This window comes from Pistacia vera, unplaced genomic scaffold (genome assembly GCF_008641045.1).
Source record: "Pistacia vera cultivar Batoury unplaced genomic scaffold, PisVer_v2 Contig325, whole genome shotgun sequence".
In the NCBI taxonomy this organism is placed as follows: Eukaryota; Viridiplantae; Streptophyta; class Magnoliopsida; order Sapindales; family Anacardiaceae; genus Pistacia; species Pistacia vera.
Window position 1 is genome coordinate 277,886 of NW_022196141.1, and position 23,434 is coordinate 301,319.

The 23,434-nt window shown below is 34.7% G+C and overlaps 2 protein-coding genes across 2 annotated transcripts; one reads left to right on the top strand and one right to left on the bottom strand.

Annotated features, from left to right (window-relative positions):
• The first annotated feature begins 3,536 nt into the window (after positions 1-3,536).
• On the top strand, positions 3,537-6,388 carry LOC116137455 (laccase-7). Its single transcript, XM_031423145.1, has 6 exons — positions 3,537-3,727; positions 3,825-3,976; positions 4,356-4,600; positions 4,715-4,843; positions 4,935-5,882; positions 6,111-6,388. The coding sequence occupies exons 1-6, from the start codon at positions 3,632-3,634 to the stop codon at positions 6,239-6,241; spliced, it is 1,701 nt and encodes a 566-aa protein (XP_031279005.1). The 5' UTR covers positions 3,537-3,631; the 3' UTR covers positions 6,242-6,388.
• A 7,473-nt stretch (positions 6,389-13,861) lies between these two features.
• Positions 13,862-14,798, bottom strand: LOC116137450. The gene is made up of 2 exons (XM_031423140.1): positions 14,614-14,798; positions 13,862-14,156 (listed from the first exon to the last, which is right to left on the bottom strand). Exons 1-2 carry the CDS (start codon positions 14,792-14,794, stop codon positions 13,990-13,992), a joined length of 348 nt encoding a protein of 115 aa, XP_031279000.1. The 5' UTR covers positions 14,795-14,798; the 3' UTR covers positions 13,862-13,989.
• Positions 14,799-23,434: the final 8,636 nt, after the last annotated feature.

Consider the following 23,434-nt stretch of genomic DNA (forward strand, 5'->3'; position numbering starts at 1 on the left):
ACCAGAACTCAACCAACAAGTGTGAATTAAAGAAGATCAGTCTGACTGAATTAAAGAATTTCAGTATCGATCTATTAAGAAAAAAGAAATTACATCATCAGATTATAATTAAATTCATGACGTTGGTATTATTATAAAAAGCCTATCGCTGTTTTCTCCCAAATGACGAAACGGGAACTGGTTTTTCCATTAATCAATCTTCTCGATCTGTTAACGGCATAATTATAATATAATGTTAGTTCTTGACCGATAAAGACATTAATCAACATCTTGATGTGATTAGATGATTAATTTGTTAATATATATCCCACTGCCGTTTCAGTTTGTTTACCAATTATGCATGCATATCATCGTTTAATAAAATAAAGTCTAAATCTGCCCACAGTATTTATAATGAGCCGACCACCAAAGTTTTACCTAATTTTTATTCACGTTTTTCATGATATAATAATTTCGAACGTTCGATAGCTCAATTATCTCGTGCACCCGATTAGGGTTAGTAGTAAACCAGAATATTAATGTACTGGAAAGTATTACCATGTTCAGAAAATTAGATTATGATTATAAAATACATTTATGGAACCATCAAGAAAGTGAAGAAAAGTACTAAGTCTGACTGGGTATTTTCCTGTGAGTGATAGTAACTACCCTTGGAAGGGAAGGCAAGTGACCAACTCTCAGCTATCTGGGAAAATAAAGTCTAGTCAGCGACTACCTAACATTTAGCCAACAATATATTAAGACAAGTCTTAAACGTTTTCTCCTTTAACCTATAAAATAATTATTTCTCAAAATATTAATAAATTCGTGATAGGTTTAGCATGCAGATGCCTGGACAAAAGTAACGAACTTGATGAAGACCTTCAGCTTCAATAATTCATTTAAATATTATCTGATCTCCATATGCCACAGTTGTGTCTTGTACACTTAGCTTTGTTTATTGATTGTGTTCTCATACTCAATGTCAAAATAAGCCAAAACTCATCGTACTATTGGTTTATTTTCCTCGGCAAAGCCATGGATTAATCATGAAGGGGTTTGAATTAATTATTTATCTTTGCCACCTGCCTATCCAAAGTCTTCGTTAATTTCTTCATTTTCTCTCTGTTGCTTTCCAGCACTGAAATAGAAGTATGCCAATTCTGTAAAGTTGAATATTCTTTCACATTGTGGAAGAATTCTTTTTTCTAGCTACTTCAGAAACTTCCTAAACCGCGTAAGGCTCAAAAAGTTATAATTAAATTAGGTTTTTTGACAAATATTTACCTAAACAACTTGAAAATGTAACTTCTGAACTTGGAATTTTGAAAAATTCAACATTGATAATAATTAGGGTGCATGCACTAAGTAATCTGTAAAACAATTTTCAATTCTTATTTTCTTCAAGACTTCAGGTAGTTAGCTGGATTATATGCAATTAGCTGGATTACACTAAGTTTGAAGCAACTTTCATGAACTGCTTTTAATTTGTTTCAGGATAGACTTGACTGATCAAATCATTAAGCTGAAATCTTACCATTATGGCTCATTACATTGTGGATCATTTTCTACAACTATTGGTAGTCTTAACCCTAAAATACTTTAATTGAAACTCAAAATTACATTGTGGATCATTTTCTACAACTATTGGTAGTCTTAACCCTAAAATACTTTAATTGAAACTCAAAGTCTTGGAAAACTATCAAAATTTCTCGACAAAAACTTTTGGTGGGTGACCTGATGGTAAAAAAATAAAAGAAGGTTCTATGAGTTTCTAAGTTTAAGTCCAGCATGCACTAATAGAGATAGCTATTAGGGTTTTTACTCGGCTAATAATTCAAAGGTTCTGAGAGATTAGTTGAAATTTACACAAACTAACCCGAACACCTTCGATGATAAAAATTAAAAAAACAATTCAATTTGAGACAATACCATATCATTTTCAAAAACGTTTATGATCTACAATATAGATCACAAGAAAGTAAGTTATTTTTAGAGTTAAATAAATAAATACATGAAATCATCCAAGGATACGTAGTTTATATGCGAGGTTTTAAAAATATACAGTGTTTCATTGAATAGAAATTAAGTAAGGATTAGAAGTTCAGTTATTATAGGAAAGTTTAAACAAATGGCGATGTTTAGTTTCATGCCACATGTTAGCCTCTGAACAGAAGTCTCGCGCAGGCACCGAGGAGTTAAAAATTGTGGAATAAAATTAGGGTCTTCTTCTACGAGAAGGACGCAATTGATACGCAAATCTTCGATGTGCTTTCTACGTCAAGCTGCCAAGTGCCAAATGATCCTCGCCCGGCAATCAGCCAATCACTCACTGCTTCTGTCAGATACACGTGAACCTAGAGACTGTTTATTACTTTTGACAACAATTTGATTAATATGACTGAAGACCTATTTTAATTAATTAATTAATAAATTAATCATTAAAAAACCAATCACACAGCACAAGTTGGAGGCATTTTTTAGTAAAAGCTTAAAGCAAATTTATTTTATTTTCTATAAGTGTGAAGGAAAGAATGGTGCTATACATTAAAAAGAAAAAAGAGAAAACAGGATAATTTTAGAATTTTGAGAGATTAATTAAGATACATATAATATGTTTTCGAACATTTTCAAAGAAAAAAGAAAAAAAAAAGTATACTTAAGTTTTCCATAATTTATTCTTATCATTTGTTATTTAACGACCTACAGCAATCAGCAAACATGTAAAATACAACATGCTACAACTTGTGATCATTGACAATTAGGTCATCGACAATTTGGTCATCAGATTGTTTTTTATTGGATTAAACAATTCCTTTGATGGATTGACTGTTATTGGTGGCGATGATTTGAATGTTAATTTCCAATTAGCTAAAAAAAATTTCTTCAATTTAATTCAAACTGTAAATTGAATAATTCGGGTGTTGGCAGGCACATGGCCGACTGCTTGAAATGCGGTCATTACGATCTAATTAATGATTGGGACCAAAATATTGTCAGTCCTAGTTAGTGCTTGTTCCTTGGATTTCTTACAAAAACAGCTAGACGATATTAACATAAGAAAAATAAATATGAATTTAAGTCATTTATTAATGGAAAAATGTACGTACAAGATAATTAGCTGACAAAGAAGGGAATAATTAAAGGATAGCATATAAATATATAATGTCATTGTCAGAGTTACGAATTCAAAAGGGCTAGATTAGCTAGTTTGCTTGAAGAACTCAAATCTGACTAAGTAGTTGTAGTCTAAGCATACTTTGATTACCAAACCAAAGCTGTTAGATAACGAAATTCCTACTAACTCCTGAATTGCTTGTTCAATTTTAATCCTTATCGGAATCGGCCCAAATTCGCCTTTGGACTAGTTCATTACGCAACTGAATCGAAATGTACATGCAAAGGCTTTGCTTTTTTATATTAATATTAATTTCCGTGTAGATATAGCAGTTGGGATTTTGGAGGAAATTTTTTGTCTGACAAAGTAAGCGTTGGACGTACGTTGTGGAAGTTGACCCTCAAATTTTGTTCTTATAAATAGAGCTTGCCATTCTCTTTGTGTCTTCATTCCAACTCAGGCATTTCCTATTTTCTCTTCATTGTTTCTTAAACCCTCTTTTCTTAAGTGTCTTCGTTCTTCTTAATTTTCAGCATGGCACGTTCTATGCTATTGCTAGTATGTGCAGCTTTTGTGCTCTTGGTTTGTTCTTCAATGGCTTCTGCCGCAATCGTGGAGCACACATTTCATGTAGACTTCATTTTCTCTCCTTAGTTTTCTTTAGAATATAACTAATTTGACAACGAGCATTTAGATAATAACAGTGTTTACTGGTTTGATATATCAGGTGCAAAACTTGACTATCGGAAGGTTATGCAACCAGCAAGTAATAACAGCAGTGAACGGAAGTCTCCCTGGCCCAACGATACGCGTTCATGAGGGTGACACTGTTATTGTTCATGTCTTCAACAAGTCACCCTATAACCTTACCATTCACTGGTAATTAACCCTTATACGCGAAGCAAAAATCAATTTCATTATACTATTTTTTAAATCGTTTTGACTTTGGCAATATAACAACTTCATGACTTTTTCCCCCCAAATCTTCCAACTAGTTTTTTATCCTCATTCTGAAATTCTTGCTTTGCTTTTTCTTGATTAATTCTTATTTTCTTCGACGAATATCTAAATTGTCTAGAGAAGAAACTTCATTAATGCATACACATTTTAATACTATAGGTGTAATCACTATATTGTAAACAAAAACAATGATGTTACGTTACATTGACAGCAGAAAAATCTTCATCATCTTCATGTTTGAATTCTTCCAATTCAATAATAATAAATCTGATATATCATGAAATTTATGTTTATGTAGGCATGGAATATTTCAAATACTGAGTGGCTGGGCAGATGGACCTAGTATGGTAACTCAATGTCCAATAACACCTGGAGGTAAATACACCTACAAATTTAAAATCATCAACCAGGAGGGAACACTATGGTGGCATGCTCACGTCTCATGGCTCCGTGCTACTGTCTATGGCGCCCTTATCATTCGCCCAAGATCTGGTCAAGCCTATCCATTCCCTAAACCTCACAAGGAAGTTCCCATCTTACTGGGTATATACCTTTAACTCTCCAAATTAATTTTTAATTAAATCTACTAACAATTGGAGTTGATACTGTAATTTACAAGCCATTCCCTAATTATTTGATTAATTAACGTGATTGCAGGTGAGTGGTGGAATGCTAATGTTGTCGATGTTGAGAACCAGGCCCTCGCCACTGGTGGAGGTCCTAATAATTCCGATGCTTTCACAATTAACGGAAGGCCCGGAGACCTCTATCCATGCTCTAAAAATCGTAAGTGTATAATATATTAAGCTTTATAATGGTACATTTTCTTTAATTTACTGTCTGATATGGTTCACTCTTTGGTCTTATTAATCATCAGGAACATACAAGCTCGAAGTCCAACAAGGAAAGACCTATCTATTGCGTATAATCAACGCTGCACTCAATAACCAGCTCTTCTTCAAGATAGCTAATCACAATCTGACAGTGGTGGCCGTCGACGCTGGCTACACAACACCAAAGGTCACTGATGTTGTGGTCATTGCCCCCGGCCAGACCACCGATGTCCTCCTCAAGGCCAACCAACCAGTGGGCTCTTATTACATGGCGGCTCATGCTTATGCCAGTGCGCCACTCTCCTTTGACAACACCACCACCACAGGCATCATCGAATATGAAGGCTCAAACACAGCAACTCCGATCATGCCTGTCCTTCCAGCTTTCAATGACACGCCGACTGCTCACAGATTCTACAGTAACTTAACCAGTTTAGAAGGATGCCCCCACTGGGTGCCCGTGCCACGTCATGTGGACGAGCATATGTTTGTTACCGTCGGATTGTCGCTTGAACCTTGTGGAACAAACGCCACTTGTCAAGGTCAAAACGGTCAACGATTCTCTGCCAGTATGAACAATCAATCGTTCCAGCTCCCAACAAGTTTGTCAATGTTGCAAGCCTTCTTTTACAATGTGAACGGAGTGTACACCACTGATTTCCCCAACAAGCCACCTGTTACGTTTGACTTCACAAACAGCAGCTTCAACAATGCCACGTCACTACTGTTTGCACCCAAGGTAACAAAGGTCAAGAAAATCAAGTTCAATTCGACGGTGGAGATGGTCTTCCAAAACACGGCTTTAATCACAACCGAGAATCATCCCATGCACCTTCATGGTTTCGACTTTTACGTATTGGCCCAAGGGTTTGGAAACTATAACAAAACGAGAGATAGTAAAAAATACAATCTCGTCAACCCACAAAGGCGTAACACCATAGCCGTGCCAGTTGGAGGCTGGGCTGTCATCAGATTCACCGCAAATAATCCAGGTTAATTAATTTTCTTAAGTTACGTTCTGTGCATGGTAATTTCTCTAAATTGGTTGGTGGGTATTTATTTTAGATTAAATATAATGCGTGCATGATACTCTGATCTGAAAGCGATAGTCCAACAGGCATAAGATTTTTTAAACATTAAGCAAATTAGGAAGCAGAAGATGTCTTCAGACTGACTTTTTACTTAATATTTTTCTTGTTTTGTCACTGAACTTTATACAGGTGTTTGGTTCATGCACTGCCATTTGGACGTTCACTTGCCGTGGGGTTTGGCCACAGCTTTTGTAGTTGAAAATGGACCGACTCCGTCGACTAGGTTGCCTCCACCGCCGGCGGATCTACCCCAGTGTTAGTTGTATTATTGTTTCACATACAAAACAATATGAGGCTCCGATTGTTTTCTCAAATCATTACTTTTGTTGATTGTTTATTTTGTATTTGTCTAGTTTTCAATTCATAATTTGTTTCAGTTCGGAAGATTTTCGATGTAATAATTTAGTCCGCCATTCTTGTCAACTGTGATGTATCAAGTCCATTTTTTTATATATATTTCAATGTAATAATATTGTTTTCTTAATATATATATGTTCTTTATTTATAAGTTTTCCTGTCTATTATTGTACACCCCAATCCTGCTGCTCTTACNAACATGATCAAGAATAAAACCCTTTGAATAAATTCAGAGCACAAACAAAATGAATATTTAGGTTAGTTCAAAACAAACACAAGAAAGAAGATGATAAAGGGAATTTCTTGCTTAACAATTCTTGCAAAGTCAACAAACAAAAGCTGACATGTGTTGGCCCAAAAGGGGAAAGATCTCCACCAAACTTTTTGGACCATTTCCTAAAAGGGAAAAACAAATTCCTTGGACCACTTGTGGGTTTTAGGACAATTGTAAGTGGTTTTCACAACATCATATCATACAAGGGAAAATATCTCAATCAGATAATGAAAGTATGCCACTTGGCAAAATAAATTAGACATGTTGATGCTTGTACATAAGTAAAATGTGTGTACATAGTTGAATAAAAAAGCAACACGCATAAGTCTAACTTCAGTGTGAAAACACAAAACATTTGTGCACATACTCAAACACAACATGCATAAGTTTGACTTTAGTGCGTAAACATACCATAGCTGTGCACACACCATAAGTTTGACAAAAATATTAGCAGTCTTAAAAACTACCTGGTAGTACTTACTGATCTCTTGTGTAATAACGTTGCATACCTAGAAAAATTACCATGACTTTATCATTGCCTAGCATTATTTTGTTTTGAATTGTATTGGTGGTGGTCTGTTTTAGTGGTATGGTGCTAGTATGGTGGTGATGGTGGTTGTATGATGGTGTTAAGGTTGTGGTGGTGGTGGTGGTGGTGGCAGTAGTGGTGCTGGTAGGATGGTGGTAAGGTTTTTTGGGTATATTGGTTGGAAACCAGTGTCTTTAAAACTGTTTGGCAGTAGTTGATGACCTTTGGTGTAACAACGTCGTGTACCTAGAAAAACTGCCATGACTTTCTCACTACATAGCATTATTTTGTCCTTAATTGTGTTGGTTGTGGTATGTGTTTGGTGGTAGGGTGATGATGGTGGTTGTATGATGGTGTTAGGATTGTGGTGGTGGTGTTAGGGTAGTGGTAGGTTTTTTGGGTATATCGGCTGGAAACCAATGCTTGACTTAAAATCTGCTTGGTAGAACTTGATGACCTCTGGTGTAACAATGCCGTGTACTTAGAAAATTTGCCACGAACTTCTCACTGCCTACCATATTTTTTTTTTTTTTTTTTTTTNGGTTATAAATAAAACGACATGTCGGTTAGGAATAAAAACGACAAGTCGGTAAGAAAGGAAAACGACGTGTCGGTGAGAAAGAAGACGACATGTCATCTCGGTAGGACGACATGTCGGTTGGACAAAGATATGACATGTCGGTTACGAGGAAACGACGTGTCGTAACTTTTTTTGGCGAATATCAATTATGCCCCATGAGGGTATGAAATTTCATGAAAATTAATTTGGGAAATCTTTGTGGACCTAAGTGATATTTACCATGAGTCAGCTGAATATTAATTAGTTTGCCTTGACAGTGACGTGTAGTTAATATGTCAGTTACACGAGTATCAGTTATTCAGTTACACCCCCATTGGTTTTCTTATTATTATTATTATTTTTTTATCATTCTTTTAAATCTTTTAATTAAATATTTTTTTCTCAATAATTCTTCTTCTAAAGTTATTCCAATTTCAATTCTAATATATAATTTATTTACCTTCTTCCACTTTATCACAACAATAAAATATTTTGTTATTAACTCATATTTTTAACAGTTATTACATTAAATGTAAATAAACTATTTCAATTATTTTTATATATCATAATAAATTTCAAATATTTGATTGAAATGGCATAATGCTGTATTTATTTATAATAATTTTTTATTTAATTTTCTCAATTTCATAATTGATATTTTATAATTATTTTAAACATGGAAAATATATGCAGTATTTATTCTTTAATAATTTTTTATTTAATTTTATCAATTTGATGATGATATTTTAAAATTATTTTTAACACGTAAAACATATAAATATATGATCAGCGATAAAGTCATAAAGATATATGCAAAAAGCCTAAACACCCTACAATCAAACTAAAGCGTTAATGCACACGGGCTTTCGCGCAAGTTGCTTAATCTGTTGCTTCTTGCTTGCAAGCCCAAGCCTACATTTGCTTAGTAAGTAAGCTTGAGCTACGCGAAAGGTTGCTTTTCTAATTAGATAATATAAGGCGCGTTAGCCTATCTATAGTAAGGGGCCTTTTCTTGCTGGGCTTGAATGCTTACCTTATCTTATTATTAAAGGGGGAAATGGGCAACCAACATAAGGGCTAGCTTGCTTCCCACTAGCGGCGAGCGGGCGAAGAGTTGTCATAGGTGAGTCACAAAATCCAACAGTTCCATTTTCCTTCTTGTTCATTAATCGGAAGTCAAGACAAACTAGGCACTACGGTGAGACGTGAAAACACCCGATCCCATTCCGACCTCAATCTGTGGAATCGTCTTGCGCATATGTACTAAGATTGTTTGGGAGACATGGTCCAAGCCCGGTTAGAAGTAGAAGTAATTTATTAAATTATGATTCGTCATGGTAAAGAAGAAAAACGGCGCACAAACTAGGGTTGCAAACGAACCGAACAGTTCGCGAACGTTCGTTGTTCGTTCGATTACTGTTCGATAAAGTTCGCGAACATTTGTTCGCGAACAGTTCGATAGTTGTTCGATAACATGTTCGATCGAGTTCGAACATGGGTTGTTCGTTCGATTATGTTCGCGAACACTATACGTTCGACTAATCCATCTGTTCGATTGTTCGTTCGTTTATGTTCGAAAAATATGTTATACATTATTATAATTAAAATTTTTTTTTTTCATTTTTATATTATGTTTGATTTAGTTTAGATGAATTTTTTTTAATGGTAATCAATAATAAAATATTATGATGCTTTTGTTTTTCTTATATATATAATATGTTTGAATTTTTTTTTCCAAATGTCATCAATAATTAAATATATAAGTATATAGAATTTTAATTAAAAAGTAATAAATTATTATGATACATAGCATGACAAATTTAATAACATAATAAATTGTATAATCAAGTGATATATAATATAGTAAATCCAATAACATAATAGCTTCATATTTTTCTAAATGTAATCAATAATTAAATATTATAAGATAGCATTTCAATTAATAAATAATAAATATAGTATGGTAAATTGATAAACATAACATATTGTATAATCAAGTGATGTATAGCATACCAAATTTAATAATATAATAGTTTAATTAAACCTAAATTAATCACACATTTGTATTGATCATTTATTACAATAAACTCTCATATCACTATGAATTTATAGGTGTTGGTACAGAATAAATATGTAGACAGTAATGATAATATATATATATATATATAATTAATTAATCACACATATGTATTGATCATATATTACAATAGATTTTCATTCCACTATAAATTTATGGGTGTTGATATAAAATATATATGTAAACATTTAAAATATTTATGATAATTCATGTAATGATAATAAATATATGATAACCTATAATTTTGGTAATTTCATAACATATTTAACCTATGATTAATATATGTATGATAATAATTTTGTATATACACAATTACACATTATATATAACAAATTAATCACACATATGTATTGATCATATATTATAATAGGCCATCATTTCACTATGAATTTATGGGTGTTGATACAAAATATATATATAGAACAAATTAATCACACATATGTATTGATCATATATTACAATAGACTTTCATTCCACTATAAATTTATGGGTGTTGATACAAAATATATATGTAAACATTTAAAATATTTAGGTATTTACAAATTATCGAACGAGTTAGTCGAACAGGTATTTACAAATTATCGAACGAATTATCGAACGAGTTAGTCGAACAAGTATTTACAAATTATCGAACGAGTTAGTCGAACGAACAAGTTAGTCGAACGAGTTAGTCGAACAGGTTAGTCGAACGAGTTAGTCGAACAGGTTAGTCGAACGAACACGAACGAGTTGTTAACGAACACGAACGAGCTTTTTGTTAATCGAACAAACACGAACACAGATCCTGTGTTCGTTCGAACACGAACATGAACACGAACAATCGAACATGCTTATCGAACGATTTTCGAACGGGCCCGTTCGTTCATGTTCGGTTCGATTGCAGGCCTAGTAGAAGATGGGTAAGGAAGTTATGGGGTAAAGGGGAAAAAAAGTGGGGGGCTGGAGGATGGCCATGAAATGGTGGGGAATTGTCTGAATACCATGAGGACAATGCATATGAAAGGTCTAGTGATAATGATGATGCAGTCTCTAGGTTTAGCAAGAATATGAAGGGTTAACAGTTTGCATATAGGGCAGATGAGAAAATCTACTTCAAAGTTGGTCAAGTGTTTCTAGGAGTTGATCACTTTAGAAAGGTGTTTCAAGATTATGTAATTCAGAGAGGGTTTGCTGTAAAGAAGTTGTACAATGAGAAAAGAAGATTTAAGGCAAAATGTAAGCAAGAAGATTGTCCATTTCATCTATATGTTGCTATGATAGCTGATCAAGTATCTTATCAGACTAGGAAGTATGAGCACACATATATCTGCATGAGGGTTTACAATAATCTTGATGCAACAAGTGCTTGGGTGTTTGAAAAAATGAGAGAATTTATCAGATCACAAAAGGGCCCATCAATTAAGCCTTTAGTAGAGGAGTTGAGTAGGAAACACTATCTACATCATGTAATTCATATTTATTGACTCTTGTAATAATGTTTATAATCAATAAAAAGGTTTTCTCTACATCATGTAATTCATATTTATTGTACGTCGTAATGTATGTCCTAGAATGGTAGAACCGTGACGAGAGTATTGAGTGTTTTAAATCTCGATAGTGAGGACCCTATGATCACATATGGTGGTTATTCTAGAAATGTCTGTAGCCCTAGTATTATTTTGACTATGGATACATATACTACAATAAGACTATTATAGTGTTGAACAACCCTATCGAAAGATAATGACTAATCTCACCTGTCAAGGTTGTTTGTCGACAACCTGGTGCAACACATGGGTGTTTGCCATAGGCGAGTTCACTGGATAGACCACTTGAGGATTCCACATAGATGGTAACCCTAGTGTCTGTGGAATAAATCCTCTAACGGATGGTAGTGCATCTGATCCTTAGACTATCATCGGAGCGCCTTGTGCACCAATTGGTGTAGTTTGACACTAGTCCAACGTAGTTCTATGCAGAGCTATCAAAACGGTACTGATTGGCTAGATTGAGAAGTGTATTAAGACTATGGTGGATTGACAAATGATTCAACACTCCCAGGTACAGGAGAAATCATCTCACTAAGCAATTCGGTAAATGGCAACGACACTAAATTTGTGGCCACAGTGGGATGAGTTGTAACTCAATCCAATCTATTTCTGGTCGTTGATCCAATAACTGAATACCGAGATGTCAAGGATATCTGAGGTTGACACTACTTCTATATCTCAGCCTTGATGAGATATTGAATGATGAAAAGATTTGATTGCATAATAACCATATCGTTGATAGGTAAGTTGTTTCGCTGAATCCGAATTTATTGGGTGACCATGATGCCTTGTTAGAGGTCAATCTTGGTCTGTGTTTAGTGAGACAATTGATTGGGTGTCATTCGCGATACTACTCACTGTCGATATGATGAGGAGCCTTCGGGTCGCACACATAGAAGACATATTAAGGATAAATAAGTGAGAAGGGTATTTTCGTCTTTTAAGATGAAAGAGTATTTTGGTAATTTCACAGTACAATTAAATTTGCTGAGGTCGTTGCCTATATTTAATTTCATATGGAAATTAAAATAAGTGATATTATGTATTNGCTTGTTCGTTCATGTTCGGTTCGATTGCAGGCCTAGCACGGACCATACTCGAGCTTCAAAAAAATAGCCTAACAATTCTTTAGATAACTGGATCGCCCCGGCAGGGTTGCTCTGACTCAGAGGGCCTTGAGAAGCACAATACTCCAATACCAGATATTTTTGTACGTGAAGGAGCAAAGCCCAAGGATTGTCGTTGAGTTGCCTATAGGTAAACAAGCGATTGGTTGAGTTAGGATGGAGTCTCGTTTAGTCACTTGCTCGGGTGTATAACGTATCTAGCTGATGGGTCGATTTAAAGGCATAAGGCTCGACTTGTAGCAAACGGGTATGCCCAGGAGCATGGAGTTTACTATGATAAAACGTTTGCCCCTTTTGCCAAAATGACGTCTGTCAGATGCATCCTGTCTATTGCTATTGTGAAAGGATGGGGTCTTCATCAACTCGATATGAAGAATGCATTTCAACTGACTATAAGGGGGGGATTTGAAAGAAGAAGTGTACATGCGTCGACCGGAGGGAGTTGATGGAAATCGCAACCTGGTGTGTCGTCTTAAAAAGGCTATTTATGGTTTGAAACAAGCTTCGTGTGCATGTTCACGAAATTTAGTGAGGTTGTCGAAGGAGCTGGTTTCAAGTGTGCTGTGTCGGGCTATTCCCTCTTTACTAAGAAGAAGAACTCAAGTGCTAATTTTAGAATATTTAGGCTACATATATACAAAGAACAATTTTCCAAATAATCTAAGAGCAATTTTTTATTTATGTACTTATACTACATAAAACAAGTTAGTGATGGCAATGGGTCGGGCTGGGACCGGGTACCCCTTGGCCCAGGCTTAAGCCCGACCTCATGACAAAGGCCCAAGCCCGTGACGGGTATGATAGGTAAAGCCCAAGTCCAATCCGATGGGCTTTTTGTAACCTCAGGCCCGGCCCGGCCCAAGCCCACTCATTTTTATAATGTGAATTTTTAAATATTAATAAATTTCAATTTTTTTATATTTTTTATTCTAGAAGCAATTTTTGAATATTAATTTATTTTTTAATACTCGCCAAATATATAAATAACTTTTCACAAAGTGCATCATTTCATCTATGTAGGGTTTGGGAAAAATGAGTATATATATGTAGAATAATCTTATAATTAAATATATAGTATAAGGGTAATTTAGTATAATTAATACTAAAATTGCCGGGCCGGGCTAGGCTGGGCCTGAAGACATACCCAGGCCCGGCCCGTACCCAAGGTCAGGCTTTAAAATCAGAGTCAGGCTCAAGCCCATGAACATCGGGTAAAGCCCAACCTTTTCGGGCCGGGTACCCAAAAATATCAGGCCTTGAACTTCATCTTGATATATCTAAATTCTTAATGTTGGAGTGTGCTTTAAGAGAAATAAAATAAGTTACATAACAAATTTAAGAATATTTGCAGGATTAATATATTAAATAAAAGCACACTATCAACAGTATTTATTATGATACAGAATATACCGATAAATGAAACTTGTATTGTAAATAAGAGTAACAAAATCTCTCATTTAATATATGAAAATAATCCTCAACAAATGAACACCTCCTGTATCTAATACTTATTCTTGTATCATCTTTTAACAGGGAATGATTTGTAAAGAAAATAACTAAAAGGGAGCTGGGGAAATAGCAGGAGCAGAAGCAGGGCTGAGCATGGCTTTGGATGAATGAGATGAAATGGTGCCAGGGGTGACTTCGCCGGAGCTTGAAAGTTGAACCATCATACGGTGAGGGTTCCTGCGGTGCTGCTGGCAAACATCCGGCAAGAAAGCTCCTGCATCATCAACCAATAAATAACCCACGTTATTAAATTACTTTTAATTATCTTATGCTATAAAATAAAATTATTACAATTAGCTACACACCAAGTGTCAAGTTTGGTATTGAGAGGACGATACTTTGATTGAAGAAGAAGTAAAAATGTGTAAAGCAAGAAAATATATTGTATGGCTTTTACGAGAAAAAGAGAAAGTGAAAGCAGAGACCTACATGACCATTGACCAAACTATTAATTTCTCTCTTTTTTTTCTTCCTTTAAAACTATTTTAATTCATTTTCTTTCTGGTTGAATCTCAGTTTCTCACCACCCAAGCAACCAACACTATTCCAAAGAGACGTACCAGCTACCATCAAAATAGATTTCACAACCATAATTTTTAACACGTTTTTAATAACACAATAAATTTTCCCTTTTAAGATATTAATTAATGATAAAAGATTATTATTGATACCTTCGCCGGCAGCCAAATTGAAGTAAAGATCAACAATGTTGGGGCACTTCTGGTAACAATCGGGGGAGCAAAGCTTGGAGGTGAATTGTGGCTCAAGGAGAGCATCTGAAGAAATCCCAACAGAGTTTCTATCAACGCCACAAGCGCGGACACACTCATCAGTCTCGATATAATCAGCCATATTCGCTACANAAATATTCTAAGCGACTAATTATACTTAAAACATACATGTGGAGGTAATTTTCTTGTGCATTTTTCTCATGTATTTTATTTTATTTTGGTAACTATAGCATTCACATACTTCTTATCTAGTAGAATCTCAACCACCTGTCCTATGTTCTAACTGCAAAGAACAAGTTTTGACAACCACATAATTTTAGAATATCATTATGAACATTTTACATGTGATAGATTCCAAATACAAACAAACTGCATATCCATGGGAATATATAATCATCACTCACACATGGAAAGCTACCTAATGTTTGTTTGCAGTTAAGCTCACGGTCACGGGTCGCCCCTGTGCATGGGCAAAGGGCATCTTATTCAACCCTACAATATAATTGTGTATAAACTTGTTTGAGTAAATCTTTCATTAAGCTCAGGGGTCGCCCCTTTACATGGGCAAAGGGCATCTTATCCAACCGTATATAAATGTGTTTGAGTAAATCTTTTATACCCAACCAGCCAATCACAGGCTACCACATCAACGTGCATGAGATGCACTGGTCCCATGGTTGGCCGGTTGCACATACCACAAGGTATGAAAGAGTTACTCTTGCTTTTAATATATGAAAGTAACATTTCTTAGGGCTGAGGTGGAATTCATATGATCTGATGTGGCAAAACATTGGATTATTCATAGATAGATCAAACCCAAGAGAAAAATTTATATGGGACAGTCTCACTATCTCACTTTACTAACATGGTGAGATGACTAATGACGTAATGACATGTGTTATTACATATTTTCAAAATCTTCTCTTTCATCCATTCATCGACATGATTAAAAAATAACTATCCATTATCATTAATTCATAGGTAACCATCACTATTAGAAGTGGTTTTGAAAATTAACAATATGTGTCTTTGTTTAATTGGAGGGTCTCACCATATCAATAAAGTGAGATGGTGAGACTGTCTAATGTAAGTATTTCTCCAAATGTATCAATGATTTTAATCTCATTATCTCTTCTAAGCTATGATAATCAAGCCTGTGATTAAAGACGTTTTGTTCAGAGGAAATTCAATGACAACGTATTGTCTGACTTATGAAGCAGAAAATTATTTTAAAAAAAAAAAAAAAAACTCGTAAAGTTGAAGATCACAAAGTGGGAGCCTAATCTAAGATAATAAGCAGCAGGGGAGGTTTTATAAAACAAGAAATGAGTTGCTATAAGATAATAGTGGATTATCCTTGATATTGAACATGTCCAATTTGGATGATTATCTCAGTTATTTTTAAAAATAATGTGAGATAATCTCTTGGATTATCATTGATAAATATGAATCATAATATATACCTGAAGGATATATGTATATAGGCTTCTAGGAAGGAAGACTCTGAAGCTAATTATCCCATTGTAGCAGGAAAACAATAAGGTAATCAGGAAAGGCAATATGTTAGAAAGGCTAACAGATGACAGAGCAGAGAGAGCTTCCAACAGCCTATGATTGCAAAGGCAAAGCCTTATTAAAGGCATCAATGCACTAAGTGACAATCCCAGAGTGGTTCAGTAATCAGATGCTCTTTCCATGCTTCCTTTTATGCATAATAGTCATATGCCGCAAATCCTATGTTTAAAGCTAGGATGGATGGGCACCTTCAAGCTTGAAAGATTTCTTATAAGGGTAAGTATAAATTCTAGGTTATTAGAGGAGTACTGAGAATAAGTTTACGTTATAAAATAAATAACAAAGGGTTACTTGAAGTATATTTTTTAGTTATGAGGAGTGATTTAAATATCAGGGTGAATAAAGGTTGTTTCTAACTAGGCTCCCATACTTGATTTTGTTACATTATTAATAGTTTTAAATAATAGGGTTAACATTATTATTTGAGGATTAATTTGTATTAACAATATTGTTGGACTCATGCATATTCATTGTCGAATTGCTTCGCATATAGTTCCTCTAACCACATTTTCTAACCGAACCAGTGCCAATCTGAATTGATCTTGTAAGAGATCCACTACAGACCGAATCCATTTATTTTTCAAATGGTTCATATCATCAAGTGTATCCATTCAAAATTTCAGTCCAATCAAATGATCTGCAATTGCTAATACATCTCGTTTAACATTAATTACTAATAAACTTATCCGTATTAAAGTGAATATAAATGGATTATATCAAACTAATATGTGATTTATTTTTATATTATTAGTCAGGCTTTTTATTATTATACTTATGTGTGTTGAGATTGTGGAGCCAAATTCAATCCAAATTAGAATTAGATTAGGACATGAGTTTTCCTAATTTGTGTTTGCGGATTAAAAGTGTCAGAATTCAGAAGTTAAGGGCTTAGCAAATATTTAACTAAGCAAACACAAAAACGCTGTCGTTTTGTGTTTTTCTCTTAAAGAGAACGAATGTCTGTATTTCACTTTCCCTTTTCTCTTCACACTCTCTTAGCTACTGACTCACTTAAGTAGCAAATCCTTACTGTATTACATTCATTCAATCAAATACACAAATTGAAGCTTTGATTTTCTTTTAATTTTTCTCTCAATTTACGAGCTTCACTGTGTTTAAGTAGAATTGTTTTCTTTTAGAAATACAATTGGAAATAGGATTATAATTGTATTAGGAATTAAAATATAATTCCCATTAATCTTATTAGGAATAGTGTCCCATGTACTATCTATAAAAAAGGGTTAAGTTCTAGAGTTAGACATCACAAATTAAATAGAAGGCAAAACAACAATTAGAGAGTGAGAGCCACCAAATATGGTTTAATGAATGAGCCAATTTGTGAGGCTTATGAGAGATTCTTGTAATTTCTTTTCTTCTTCATCATAGTGAAATTCTGTAGTGGCAAAGTGGACTTAGCTCTCATACAGAGAGTGAACCACTATAAATCTTGTGTTTGTGTATGTGGTTATTTTGTGTCATTTGTTCGCACTATTTTTCGCTTTCAGAGTTTTAGGATTTGCTATTATTCAATTAAATCCCCCAACAACTAGTATCAAAGCAAGGTTCAAGGAAGAAAGCAATGGTTGGAGAAGGAGGATCTGGACCTGGGATCAACAAGTTTGATGGAACAGATTACGCATTTTGGAAGATAAAGATTGAAGATCATCTGTATGGCAGAAAATTACATCTACCTCTCCTAGGAGCAAAACCTGAAAAGATGTCAAATGAAGATTAGGCACTCCTTGATAGACAAGTATTAGGAATCATTCAATTGACATTGACCAAGAACGTGGCAAGTAACGTGGTGAAGGAGACAACCACAACAGGGTTGATGAAGATCTTGTTCGATATGTATGAGAAGCCTTCTGCGAATAATAAGGTACATTTTATGAAAAAATGATTTAATCTTAAGATGAGAGAAGGTGCTTCCGTGACAGAGCATATGAATTATTTTAATACAATTATTAATCAACTGTCGTATCTAAAAATTGATTTTTATGAAGAAGTTCATGCCCTAATTCTTATGGCCTCCCTACCAAATAGTTAGGAGCCTATGAGAGCAGCAATTAGTAATTCAACAGGTAATGCGAAATGCTCACAGATGTTAGAGACAAAATTCTTACTGAGGAGGTTTGCAAGAATGATTCAGGTGAAATAACATCAAATGCTTTGAATGTTGAAACAAGAGGCAGGGGCTATGATAGAAATTCAAACTGAGGCAGAGGAAGATGAAAATCAAGGAACGGAAGAAGCAAGTCCAGGTTTGAAAAAAAAAAGTTGAGTGTTAGAATTGTGGCAACAAAGGCCACATACAGAGGAATTGCAAAGCACCAAAGAAAGGGGACAACAACGATAATGACCCCGCCAATGCCGTAACTGAAGACATACAAGATGCTTTACTTTTATATGGTGTTAAGTTTATCAATGATTTTCTGTGGCTTGGTGTTAAAAATGCAATTATTTTGACTTTAAGGTCCTTAGTTCGAGTGCATTAATATCATATTTATATTTTTTTTCATTTTTATATTACGTTTGGTTTAGTTTGGATGATTTTTTTTTTTAAATGGTAATCAATAATAAAATATTATGATGCTTTTGTTTACATATATATATAATATGTTTGGATGATTTTTTTTTCAAATGTCATCAATAACTAAATATATAAGTATGTAGAATTTCAATTAATAAATAATAAATTATTATGGTATATAGCATGACAAATTTAATAACATGATAGATTGTATAATCAAGTGATATATAACATAGTAAATCTAATAACATAATAGCTTCATATTTTTCCAAATGTATTCAATAATTAAATATTATAATATAACATTTCAAGTAATAAATAATAAATATAGTATGATAAATTGATGAATATAACATATTGTATAATCAAATGATATATAGCTCGATAAATTTAATAACATAATAGCTTAATTAAATATAGTATGACTCCCAGCCATATCATCTACATTGCCTTTTTGTGATGCGTTCATCTAGGTAAAATGCATAGGAATAATTTTCCCCTCTCTCACTCAAGAGCTACTTCTTTAGAACTTGTGCACAGTGAGTTTGGGGACCAGCCCCTATAATGTCTTTTGAAGGATTCGATATTATGTTGCATTTATAGATGACTTTAGTAGGTTTACCCGGCTCTTCCCTTAAGGACTAAAGGTGAAGTAAGATCTACCTTTATTAGATTTCATCACTTAGTTGAGAGACAATATACCAAACTTACGTGTCTACACTCGATCAAGGAGGAGAATAAAAGGACTTCTTATTCTATCTAACCAGTTGTGGATCATGTTTAGAACTTTGTGCCTATGCGCACAACAAAATGGTAAGAGTGAGAGAAAGCATAGACATGTAGTGGAAACTGGACTAACTTTGCTTGCCCATGCTTCAATGCCTTTGCAATTTTGGTGGAATGCATTTGATACAACAGTATTTTTAATTAATAGAATGTCTTCTTGTTCTGAATTTATTTCTCCTTATCAAATTTTATTTCATAATTCTCCTCTTTATTCCATTTTGAAAGTTTTTGGTTGCACTTGCTATCCTTATTTAAGAGATTATCATCAGCATAAGTTCAATTTCATTCAGAAAAATGTGTTTTCTTAGGATATAGCTTGGTCATAAAGGGTACAAATGTTTAGTCCTAGTGGTAAAGTTATATCACACCAAATGTTAAGTTCAATGTGCTGGAATTTCCTTTTGGTGATAAGTTAATCTATCAACTCCACTCCAAACACTTCAGTAGAGTCTCATACTGCCACACCTATAATTAACTTTCCTTTTGAGTCTGTTAAAACCTCAAGTTCTTGATACAACCTCTTTTGATGGATCTCTACTTGCCACAATATCTTGTGGTCCTTCGAATTCCTACTCAACAAATGATCAGCATGATTCAACCTTAGCAGTTAAATCCTCTTCTCCCATCTCTGATGCATCTCTTGCCTCAAATCACCTTCTTATAGCCCTTCCTTGAAACAGTTTTTTCATGTTCAAACTCCCAATCTAAGTCATCAAACTCACTTCAAAATTGTCCTTTAGTTGTGGATTTTACTTCCTACTCTACCTTACCTCCTCACAACTCCACAATTAATCATTTTTCTTCCACTGCCAACCTAAAACATCCTGATCGCTCACAGTCTATGCTGCCCTTCCATTAGTTAGTACAATATCCATCTAATGCAACAAGAACCAAATCCCAGAGTCTTCCTCCACCAAAAATTGGCTTAATATCTTCCTCTAACTTTGTTGTTGTTCCTGAACCATGCTTTGTTAAAGAGGCAGTACAAAGTATTGAATGGCAAGAGGCATGAATAATGAATTTACAGCCTTACTTAAGAACACACGGTCTTTAGTGCTCCTATGGTGATTAGAATATTGTAGGCAATTAATGGGTATTTAGGTTAAGTATAATCAAGATGGATCTACAAAAGTACAAGGCTAGGTTGGTTGCTAAAAGGTTTCAGCAGACTCCAGGGCTTGATATTTTGAAACATTCAGCCCCGTTGTTAAACCTTCACCATTAGGATATTTGTTACATGTCTGTCACAAATGGGTGGGATATTCAGCAAATAGACATCATAATGCTTTTCTGAATGGAACTCTAAATGAAACTGTATTCATGCGACAACCTGAAGGTTTTGAGCATCCTCAGTATCCTGGTTTTGTCTGTAAGTTAGAAAAAGCCTTGTATGATCTTAAACAAGCACCTAGGGCTTGGTTTGACAAGTTAAAGGAAGCTTTACTGAGTAAAGGTTTTCAAAATTCAGTGGCAGATTCCAGCTTGTTATTTTCAAGAAGGTGATCAAACGACATATCTTTTTATCTATGTTGATGATATCTTGATAATTGGAGGGACCACAACTTTTATCACACACTTTGATCAATATCTTAATGCTCAATTCTCACTAAAACACTGGATCAGTTCACTATTTCTTGGTATAGAGGTTGTTAAAACTTATCAGGGTATGCATCTTAAACAAACTAAATATACTCTTGACTTGCTAGTGAAAACAGAAGAGCAGATGCACACCCTGTTTCTACACCACTAGCAGTAGGTACCAAGCTGTTGCAAGGGATAGTGAATGCTTTAAGGATCCAACTTTGTATAGAAGTACAGTGGGAGCATTGCAATATCCACACTCACCAGACCTGATATCAGCTTATAGTTAACAAATTAAGTCAATACTTGCAAGCTCCTACTGAATACAATGGCAAGCATGCAAAAGGGTCTTCGATATCTCAAAGGAACTCAGAATCATGGCCTTCAGTTTAGACTAGCAGCTTTTGACGTTGAGTGTTATACAGATGTAGATTGGGGCAACAATCTTGATGATATAAGGTCTACTAGTGGATATTGTATTTCTTAGGTCCCAATCTAATTCAATGGAGCTTTAGGAAACAAAAGGTAGTTGTTTTGTCCTCTACCAAGGCTGAATATAGGGCACTAGCTCACACAGCAACTGAAGTTGCATGGTTGAAGAAATTTTTTTCAGAATTAGGCCTAATTTTTCCTCAGGCACCTGTCATATGGTGTGACAACTAGTGCAGGGGCCTTGGCTGCCAATCCTGTATTTCATGCCAAAACTAAGCATTTGAGATTGATGCGCACTATATAAGAGATCAAGTCTTGGCTAAGCATTTGTTGGTTCAATACGTTTACAAAGTTATAAATTCTGATATATTAACAAAGGCACTCTCTACAGTTCAGTTTCAAGAATTGAAGGAAAAACTTACTGTGATTCAGTTACCTGTTTAGCTAAATGCCCTACTGTATTATTCTAGCAATGTCTGATTGAAACAGTGGTCTGCTGGAATGTTTCTAAATGCAATCTGGAATTTCTAGAATTTCTATTGTCTGATTGAATAAATCTGATATGCTGCAATGATGCTGAGTTTGTGGGAATTTTGTCTGTGGTTTGAGAAACTGATCTGCTGCAATGATTCCTGCAATTTGTGTGTTTTTGTTATGAAATCTACAGATGTGCTACAATGATGATGAAGTTGAAGTTGCAGTTTGTATGGATGGTTTATGGAATCTGATCTGCTTGAATGATTCTTGTAGTTTGTGTGAATTTTGTGAAATCTACAGATGTGCCACAATGGTTGATGAATTCTGCAGTTTGGTGTGTTTGTTTGTGAAATCTGTGATGTGCCACAATGGTTGATGAAATCTGCAGATGTGCTTCAATGGATGATGAAGTTTACAATGAATTCTGAAGTTTATGTGTTTTTTCTGCTGATTGCTGAAGATTGTGGTTTAATGGAGTTTGCAATGAATTCTGAAGTTTGTGTGTGTTGTTCTGCTGATTGGTAAAGATTGTGGGTTTACTGGTGTTCTCAGTTGCACTGACCATTGGATGTTAAATTCTGGTGCAGTGACTGCTGGATGATGAATTTTGTTGCAGTGACTGCTGGATGATGAATTGTTGGTGACTGCTGGATGATGGATTATGGTGCAATTGTTCATGTGATTTTACTGGTATTCTGCTGAAATGTTCTGATGCAGTTTATGTCATTCAGTGTAGTGAAATTGGATGATGAATCTACTGTAATGTTCGATGCAATTTTTTCGTCTTATACACTGGACATTGGATGATTTTCATTGATATTTGCTGAATGTAGTTTGGTGAAGAATGAAGCTTTGGGTTCGGTTGCATTGGACATTGGATGTTGATCTTCATTGATACTGCTGAATGTAGTGTGGTGAAGACTTGCTAAAGTTTTTGCTGCTAAATGTAGTTTGGTGAAGAATGAAGCATTGGACATTGGATGTTGGTCTTCATTGATTACTGTGAATGTAGTTTGGTGAAGACTTGCTAAAAGTTTTGCTGTAAATGTGTTTGGTCAAGAATGAAGTTCTTGGGTTAGTTGCACTAGACAATGGATGTTGATCTTTATGATTACTGCTGAATGTAGTTTGGTGAAGACTTGCTAAAGTTTTGTTGCTGATGTAGTTGGTGAAGACTTGCTAAAAGTTTGTTTTTGGAGGCAATTTGTTTTGAGTGGGCATGTGATTACATGCTAGGTTCTGGAAACCTGGACCAGGGAGTTAGATAGAGTGGGCATGTTCACGATCTTGAAGATCACCTTACAGGTCTTGTCCCTTGCCCTCAACCTTTAATTACTGCAGATCTTGAACATTTGAATGAGTTAGGAGAAACTAGATCAA